This window comes from Mustela nigripes, chromosome 15 (assembly GCF_022355385.1).
Source record: "Mustela nigripes isolate SB6536 chromosome 15, MUSNIG.SB6536, whole genome shotgun sequence".
Classification (NCBI taxonomy): Eukaryota; Metazoa; Chordata; class Mammalia; order Carnivora; family Mustelidae; genus Mustela; species Mustela nigripes.
In genome coordinates, this window is record NC_081571.1 from 82,852,416 (window position 1) to 82,861,554 (window position 9,139).

A 9,139-nucleotide genomic window follows, 5' to 3' on the forward strand; every position below is an offset into this window, starting at 1 on the left:
AGGTAATTCAATGTACCTTCAAAATTAAACAGTTTTCCTTAGTAATATATTTAAATTGCATGGTCAGAGTTACGTTTTAGCTCTTGGTGTTCTGATCTTGTTCAGGAAACTGTGAAGTCATCGACATGTATTTTAATAACTTTGTAAAGCTAATACGTAAAGTATCTTCTGGCCTTTTAGTCCACAAGGTGAACTGTCTTAAACAACGTAAGCGCCCCGGTCAGTCACTGTAGCATCCCGGGTCGAGAGCGGCCGCGAGCACCAGGTCGGCACTCCTGGACTATTTCTTGTTGAAGTAAGACAACCTTTTACTTCTGTGTCTGTGGAGTCCATGCAAACATGAAAGGAACCATTATGCAGATAGCATCGTGATTTTTTAAAAAGATAACCTAGTTCAAAGCGGCCTGATCGTGGGGGGAGCGGGAAGTTCCTTCTACCCTTCATTCTGGAATTCACTCGTTCTCCAGTCGGTACCAGCAAGGGTCCAAAGGGCCCATCTCGTCCTTCTCGGGAACTTTAGTTCCTCATCTGCTCTCGGAGGAAGGGGGATCTTCTCAGTGTCTCTGCTCCGTACGCTGTCCCCGGGGCCGCCGGGCGCAGCGCGCCAGCCTCCCCGGCAGACGCGCGGCCACGAAGTCGCGGCCCCAGAAACGAGCCTCGTTCAGCCGCGCGGACCGCGAGAGGCGAAGCGCAACGACCGCCCTCCCGCCCTCGCGGCGGACGTCCTGCCGCGGGGAGGCCGCAGGGGTCTCGCGGGGAGGCCGGACCCGCCCGCGGGGCGACCGTCGCTCGAACCACCGGTCGCCCTTCGCGTCCGCCGGGCCGGGACCCCCCGCTGGAGGACGGAAGAGCTCCGCGCCGGGTCGCCGCCCCCCGGCGTCCGGCCGCCCCGCGCGCCCCCGAGCACCGCCCACCCCGCGGCGAAGGGTCGGTGGGAAGAGCTGGCGGCTCCCCCGCAGCCCCTCTCCTTCCCTCTAGGGTTGACCCTTATTTAAAGATCGTGCGTAATCGCCGTACTCTCGGTGGGCCGGGGGCTCCGCCGGGCCAGCCAGGGGCCCGACCCACAACATTAAACACCGGCCACGGCCTGGGGCTCGCAGTGCGCGGGCCCGCACCCCGCACGCCCCGGGACACGCGCTCCGCCGGGGAGAAGCGGGCAGGCGCGGCGGAGCCGGCTCCCCCGGCAGAGGCCGCGACAGGACACCCCGACCGACCCCCCGGGGCAAGGGCCGCCGCGGGCAGCACCGCACAGCCGCGGGCAGCACCGCACAGCCGCACGTCCCGGCCGGGAGCAGCCCGGGCAGAGCCGGTCCGCGCCGAGCAGGCCCGAGCCCGCCGGACAAAGGCGGAGCGGACCACGCCCACGGGGCGGGGCCTCGACCGGAAGCGGCGGCCCGGTGCGCGGGCCCGTCGCCTAGGCAACCGGAACGTCTGCGCCGGGCTTCTCAGAAAGCCCGAATCCGGGAGCCTAGGCCGTGGGGGAGGGGAAGGGCCGCGATGGTACGGGGAGGGGGTCCCGGGGGTGGACCGGACGTCTGCCCCACCCCACCCTGCTTTGGGGGGGGGGCTTTCGAATGAGAGTGGACCCTACGGCAGAGTCGGGAGGGGGTCGGGGCGCCCCGCCCTCTGCGGGAGCCCAGTCCGGAAGGCAGCTCCACTCTCGGGCCCCTTTGTCTGCGAACCGCTCTGAACCGGGCTCCGGCCGGCGACACAAAGGGAAGGCGGTGAGGACCGCGCAGGCGCGCGAGCCGCTGAGGTTGCTGGGAGCGGTGGTCCGGCTGCCTAATGGTAGGTCTCCTCCCTCCCGGGCCCGTTGCCGCCCTGGCCTGCAAGTGCGCATGCGCCACCACTTCCGCGCTGCACGGCCCGCCCTCTCTCCCCGCCCCGCTTAGGACGCGGGTTTCTCGTACTCGGCGTCTGGGAGGAGTTATCCTTACTCGCCCCGCCTCCTCTTCATCTCGATTGGCCGACTGAGGGAGGGCGGCAAGCGGATTGGGTCTCGGTGTTGCCAGTCTTTTTCAGGCCGTACTTATGTCCCGCTCTGCGGCGGGGCTCTGGAGAGTGAGGGGCTTGGGTGTTGTTAGGACGGTAGCGCCTCGGGCGAGCGATGGCCTCGGGCGAGCGATGGCCTCGGCGGCGGCCGTCCCACGACCGAGTCGGTTCCGACCGGGTCTTCGGCAGGGCCGACTGCTCCCCACGTTCCCGGATGGTCCTGCATTCCCGCCCGACAGGCTCCGCTTCCAAGTGCGAAACTCTTAGTAAAGTTCGCGCTTCGCCCGCCGCCCCTGTCCCCGCGACCCCCTCCCCAGCCAAAGTGACAGACAAAGCCACACCCCCGCGCTGCCGGGCCGGTGAGGGGCGTGATGCGACGGGGGCGGGGCCCGCGGGGAGGGGGCGGTGGGGGGGCGGGGCGCATGCGCGGTGCGGGGGGCCGAATGTTTCCCAAGTGTTTGAAACTGGTATTTGGGTTCTCCACGTTGGACAAGTGCGGCGCGGCGGGCGGCGCGCGCCCCTTCCCGCGCTCGCTCGGCCCCGGCCCCGGCCCTTGCGCCGGGGTGCGCGCCCGCACGCGCCGCCCGCGCCCGCCCCGCGCCAGAGGCCGCCGAGCGCCGGCCGGGCCCGCCAGGCGCCGGGTCCCCGGGCCCAGGCGGCGCGGCTCGCAGATGTAGCGGCGCGGGGCCGGCCGGAGGGGGGGCGCCGGCGGGCGGGAGCTTTGCATTTTGCAGCGCTGGGCTCCGAGGGGGCGGGGGCTGGAGGAAGCGGAAAGCCGCGCCGAGTCGCCGGGGACCTCGGTGAACCATGTTGAGCCCTGCCAACGGGGAGCAGGTCCACCTGGTGAACTACGTGGAGGACTACCTGGACTCCATCGAGTCTCTGCCTTTCGACCTGCAGAGAAGCGTCTCGCTGATGCGGGAGATCGACGCGAAATACCAAGGTACGGCTGGAGGGATGGGCGGGGGCGGCCGCTCCATCCCCGCCGGTCGCGGCGCGCCGCCGGGCCGCGGGGCCGTCCTGTTCCCCGCCCGGAGGAGCCGCGGGCCCGCGGCCTGGCCGGGCAGGAACAAAAGGTCTGGAGCGTCTTTGATTCGCCAAGGTCCTTGTGCGCGAAGCCCGGACACGGAGGAGGAAGGAGGAACGGGAGGTCTCCATGCCAGGCTGCGCGAGCAAAGCGCTCTTTGTAGTGAAGTGACGAGGCGGGGTACTGCGGGGGAGGGGGCGCAGGGGGCGCAGGCTAGGGCGCCGGGGGAGGGATGTGCCGCGGTCGCTGGGGCTGAGGGGCGCAGCGACGGGGCTGCGCGCAGGGCTGCTGGGAGGGCGCTGCGGGCGGCGGGTCCCCGGCTCTGCTCACCATCCCCGGAGCCACCCCCACCCAGTCCCGAATCTGAGTGTTATATAAAGTCCGGAGTCGGCACTCCGCGCCGTGCGGCCCGGGTCGCCGCCGCCCCCCCGACCCCGGCCCCGGGCCTCCCGTGGAGCTGGACAGCGAGTGAGGGGCGGCGTGGCCGGGTGTAGTTCGCGGAGGGCGAGGGCTTTATTCCGTGCGTGCGGCGGGGCAGGGGAGGGCAGGGGAGGGCAGGGAAGGGGAAGGAGGATGGGTCGGGGAAGTCGCCCATCTGCTGTGCTCGGGGGCGCCGGCAAAGCTTGTCGGCAGAGGAACATGGCAGGGAAGAGGACCTGTGGGTCGTTCTCTGCAGCCCCGGCTGCCCGGAGTTCCGGAGGGAGGCGGAGGGTTCGTATCCGCTGGGAATTGTTGGCTGTTGGGGAAACTTTCCTGCCAGGCCAGGCACGGCGCGGGGGGCTGTGTACGGGAGGATCGTCGCTCGGAGTTTACTAGTGTTTACAGGGCTGCGCAGCGGGGAAACGGAAGCGGGGGGAGGTGGCAAGCGGCCCACGTCCCGAGCGCACGGAGAACCCCGCGGCATGGCGCCCCTGCGCGCTCTAGCCGAGCCGGGGCTTCGCAGCCACTTTTATAGGGGTCTCATTAGCATATTGCGAACGTCCCGCTTTGGCCTCCTTGTGATTGGTCTCGGCGTCCCCCATGGAATGTCCTTATCAGTCCGCTGCTGAGCTATTGGCTGCTGAGCCGATGAGGGTGGGCTTTGCGCAGTGACTGGCACGGGTCTGGTTTCCGCCGCCTCCTTGTTTCTCTGGGGGGCGGGGAGGAGGAGGGGGAGGTCGACTTGATTTGAATGTCTTCGGGTCGCCCGGCCTCCGGCCTCGGATTGGCCGTTGGCGCTGCAGGGCGGGCCGTGGTCGGTGATCCTGGGCTGTGATTGGCGTCCCGCTTGGCCTCCGCCCTACGGCCCGGCGAGCCCCAGAGGCGGTGGCTCTCGGGGCGGGGCGCGACGCCCGCTGGCCGCCGCCCCATTGGCTGAGGGCCCGGCCCCGCCCCTGTCCCTCAAGGGCCCGAGCTTGGTCTCTTCCGGCCGCGGAGCCATGGCGGCGCCGGCGGCCGGAGCGAGGTTGGCGAGAGCTGGTTCCAGAGCTGCAGAGGACGCGGCTCAGGACGCACGGACCGGCCGGCGGTCCCGCCGATGGCCCGTGGGTGCGGCCGCGCGGAGCGGGGCAAGCCTGAGTGGCCCCTGGCGGGGACGAGCGGCGCCGAGCCGGGCGGCGACTCCGCGGAGCGAAGATGGGAGGACTCGTGTCGCCGGCGCCGCTGGTGAGCGCCTGGGGGGCGCGTCGCACCGGCAGCGCCCGCGCGGCTACTGTAGCGCCCCGCGCCGCGACTGTAGCGCCCCGCGCCGCGACTGTAGCGCCCGCGCCGCGACTGTAGCGCCCCGCGCCGCGACTGTGTTGCTGCTTCGGGGCCGGCGTCCCGCGGAGCGGCCCCAGCTGCGGAGCTCCCGCTGCGGCGCCGACGGCCGGCCCGGGAGCTGCGGGGACACTCGCGGGCAGGTGCCGCACCCACCGCTTCGGTGCCCGCGACCTGTGCTGGAGGCCGCACGTGGCAGCGGCCTTTCCTCCGTCTGCGTCGGTGGGAGATGGTTCGGACAGACGCGTGGTCAGCGCACCACGTTAGATGGCACTCGAGGTAGTGCTCGCGTGACCGCGGTCAGTCACGCCCGCGGTGTCAGGTGCGGTTCGGATATGCCCGCCCCGCCACGGACATCCGCGTGCCAGCGAGCGTCCGTGCAGCCTTCGTGGACAGGGCGAGTACGACAGCAGGTGGACGGGTCAGATGAGTTTTGCTGGAGGCTCATTTCGTGGCGGCCGTGGCTTCCCTGCAGGGACAGTGGTGTGGAGCGTTTTCAGAAGAAGGTCCGCGGCCGCTGCAGCTGAGGGAGCCGAAGTTCCTGGTGCGCCGCAGGACACCCGCCTGGTTAGACAGGCCGGTGCTGTACCTGCGGGCGGCGGTGGCTCTGTTGACCGTGGACTTCGCTGGGGGAGTCTAAGGGATACGTGCCGTTGTGCAGGTAACAGAATTACTCACTGGTAGTTCCATGGTGGGATTTTTGTTTTTTTCCCACATGCGAGGCTTCACGTGGCTGTAAGCTTGCTTGTGATGTGAAAACCGGTTACTGAATTTTATGTTAACAGTAACATTTTTTCTGTGAAAGGCTAGCATTGGCTTTATAGATTTGGTTACCAGTTAAACCAAATAATAGCTTTGTAATATTCACTTAACTTAGAAATAAATTGCAGAAACTCATGTTTTAACATCTATGAAAATCTGAATTTAGATAAGTTGAGCCTATTTATTTTCAGAATTAATTACTCCCAGACACTGGTACCGTGGCATTCTTCCCTTCTGGGGGTGGTAGATGGTCTACATTGTTCTTCTAGGAAGTATCTTCAGAGCCATCTTTAGTTTAAGAATATAGCCTGGGAAATAAATATACATTTAAGTAACCTTCAGTGTTGGTCTGTGTACATGTCTTTATTCCAGTGTTAGGTTTAAGTCTTATAACTATCTAAAGATAAGATCTGGAAGGGATGAGGGTTACATTTTATACATCCTGCCTCCCACACTTCCTAGCTGGAGAATAGAATTGCCTAATTTTAAGAGGCTGCAAATGGTTTCAGGAGAAAAATCTGATACTCTTTATTCATTTCTTTTTTTTAGTAATCTCTACACCAAACTCGTGGCCCTCGAACTCAGAACCCCAAGAACAAGAGGTGCATGATTTTCTTACTAAGGCAGGCAGGCGCCCCTGATACTGTTTAGATTTGTTACTCTTTGGGGAAAATAATTCTGGAAATTTCTGTTTATATTTAAGTAGGTTTTGGGCAAGAATATTTATTTTCCTTGTTTCAATCAAGATTATTTAACAACTTTTATATCTTTAGAAATTGCCTAATTATACTGTTTTAAAGATTTTATTTATTTATTTGACAGAGGGAAAGAGATCACAAGTAGGCAGAGAGACAGAGGTGGGGGAAGCAGGCTCCCTGCCAAGCAGAGAGCCCTACCCGGATCTCGATCCCAGGACCCTGAGATCACCACCTGAGCTGAAGGCAGAGGCTCAACCCACTGAGCCACCCACACGCCCCCTAATTACACTTTCCAAATTACATTTTTAAATCATACACACTTTTTTGTTTTAAGATTTTATTTTTAAGTGATCTTTACACCCAGTGTGGGGCTTGAACTCAAAACCCAAGATTAGGAGTCAGGTGTTCTACCGACTGAGCCAGTCAGGTGCCCCCATGTACAAAGTTTAAATTTAGTACTGAGGGTTTTTTAGTTTTGGTTATGTCTTAAAATCTGTTGATTTTTACAGATGTGAATATGTATTGTCCTAACCAGTAAATGCAAAAGCAAAATCTGACCCCTTTGTTTTAAGGCAAACCTAGCTTGTCTGACTTAAGTTGTGACAAACCAGTTTTGTTTTTAGTAATACAGAGGAGCAAGGTCAGACAACGTGATGTGACTGACAGACAGAGGCCCTGCCTGGGTCACTAGGTACTATTTACACACATTCTCTGACTTCATGCGGTATTCTAGACATTGGTGCATTAAAATAAAGGGAATAGAGGTCTTTAAGTTAGAAGAATATTTGAGTAAAAACTGGAACATAAACCACGTAATTTTATAGAAAGGAAAAGTTTGGGTAGCAGCACTCCACCTAATTTAAATTTTTCCCCTCAGTTTCCGACCCCGACAGTAACGTTACCCACGCTTTTGAGTACGTAGAGTCCCTTGGGGGCTCTGAGGGGCACTTTGCCAAATGGGAACTGTGTTGGTATTTGTGTTTAGTTTCAGGAATTTTTTCCAGTGGGGGCAAGAAAGTCGCTTGAAAGGCCTGTACGTTGTAGGATCGTCGCACTAGGAAATCTTGCATTGATGATTTCTGTCCTTCACAATTACTGTTTTATAAACTAGAGAATTTAAATAAAAGGCTCTGTAGTGTTTACCGATTGGACGTAATGCTTATTTTTCCTTTGCAGAAATCCTGAAGGAACTGGATGAGTACTATGAGAAATTCAAACGCGAGACAGACGGCGTCCAGAAAAGGAGAGTGTTGCATTGCATTCAGAGAGCCCTGATTCGGAGCCAGGAGCTGGGCGACGAGAAGATCCAGATCGTGAGTCAGATGGTGGAGCTGGTGGAGAACCGGACCAGGCAGGTGGACAGTCACGTGGAGCTCTTTGAGGCCCATCAGGAGGTTAATGACACCACTGGCCACAGCGGCAAAGCCGGCCAGGATAAGTCCAAGAGTGAGACAATCACGCAGGCGGAGAAGACCAATAATAAGCGGTCTCGGCGCCAGCGCAACAACGAGAACCGAGAGAACGCGGCCAATAATCACGACCACGATGACATCACCTCCGGGACGCCTAAGGAGAAGAAGGCAAAAGCCTCCAAGAAGAAGAAACGCTCCAAGGCCAAAGCTGAGCGGGAAGCGTCCCCTGCGGACCTTCCCATTGACCCAAACGAGCCGACGTACTGTCTGTGCAATCAGGTCTCCTATGGAGAGATGATCGGCTGTGACAATGACGAGTGCCCCATTGAATGGTTCCATTTCTCCTGCGTGGGGCTGAATCACAAACCCAAGGGCAAGTGGTACTGTCCCAAGTGTCGAGGGGAGAATGAGAAGACCATGGACAAGGCCCTGGAGAAATCCAAAAAGGAGCGGGCGTACAACAGGTAGTAGGCGGAGCCCGCGCGGTGAGGACAGCGGGCCGGCCCGGGTATTTATTCCGTCGCCACCTGTGCTGAGGCGCAAGGACCGTACATTGTATATTTTTCAAAAATGTTAGAAAAGGAGCCATTCCTTTTGCAGGGATGGCGGTGATTCTCTGCCTTTTGTTTTCATTGGTACACACGTGTAACAAGAAAGTGGTCTGTGGATCAGCATTTTAGAAACTACAAATATAGGTTTGAATTAAACACTCAAGTGAGTCTCAGACTGATTTGTTTTGCTTTTATTTTTGTTCTGCTGGGGCGGGGGTGACTTGGAAGCTACCGACTCGTTTCCTGCAGAAAGAGGTTTCATTTAGCATCATTAGCATTATTTTATTTTATTTTTATTTTTTATTTTATTTTATTTTTTTAAAGATTTTATTTATTTGACAGAGATCACAAGTAGGCAGAGAGGCAGACAGAGAGAGAGGAGGAAGCAGGCTCCCTGCTGAGCAGAGAGCCCGATGCGGGGCTCGATCCCAGGACCCTGGGATCATGACCTGAGCTGAAGGCAGAGGCTTTAACCCACTGAGCCACCCAGGCACCCCGCATTATTTTAATAAAAATAATGGTATTGCTTCATGAGCACGTCTTTAAATATTAGCCGGATTGCCAAAATCATAGCTCATAACACATGTGTTTCTTGCTACGATCACGTATAGCCATATAACAATCCCACATAAAGGTTTAAAGTTTGCAGGTTATCTTTTTAGACAGGTGAATGCTAAAGTTTTACGTGACAAACATTTTCTATTACTGGCCTGTTCCCAAAATGGCCTTTTTTAAGTGACTGGGGACAGTTTTAATTAAACTGCATGGAGGCGGTTTAGTCGTGGAACTTCAGAGCACGCCTTTTTGCTATCACACATCTCTATGTGGCTCCATGTTTCATTCACTGGAGGCGTGTAAATGTACATTCCAAGTGAACTTACACTTGCTGCTTTGTAACCAGAAACCTCTGTAGAACCGAGGTGTGTTTTCGATTGTGCACGAGAGCTGTGCAGGTTGAGG

General features: G+C 58.8%; 1 protein-coding gene across 5 annotated transcripts; it reads left to right on the top strand.

Annotated features, from left to right (window-relative positions):
- The first annotated feature begins 1,466 nt into the window (after window positions 1-1,466).
- ING1 (inhibitor of growth family member 1) lies at window positions 1,467-8,342 on the top strand. 5 transcript variants are annotated; one of them, XM_059378245.1, is made up of 3 exons: window positions 1,467-1,788; window positions 5,232-5,417; window positions 7,393-8,342. In XM_059378245.1, the coding sequence occupies exons 1-3, from the start codon at window positions 1,575-1,577 to the stop codon at window positions 8,094-8,096; spliced, it is 1,104 nt and encodes a 367-aa protein (XP_059234228.1). In that variant the 5' UTR covers window positions 1,467-1,574; the 3' UTR covers window positions 8,097-8,342. The 5 variants fall into 5 exon arrangements, with proteins under 5 accessions (XP_059234228.1, XP_059234230.1, XP_059234229.1 ...); XM_059378246.1 differs by lacking the exon at window positions 1,467-1,788 and adding an exon at window positions 2,639-2,935; XM_059378249.1 differs by lacking the exon at window positions 1,467-1,788 and adding an exon at window positions 4,202-4,663.
- The last annotated feature ends 797 nt before the right edge of the window (window positions 8,343-9,139 follow it).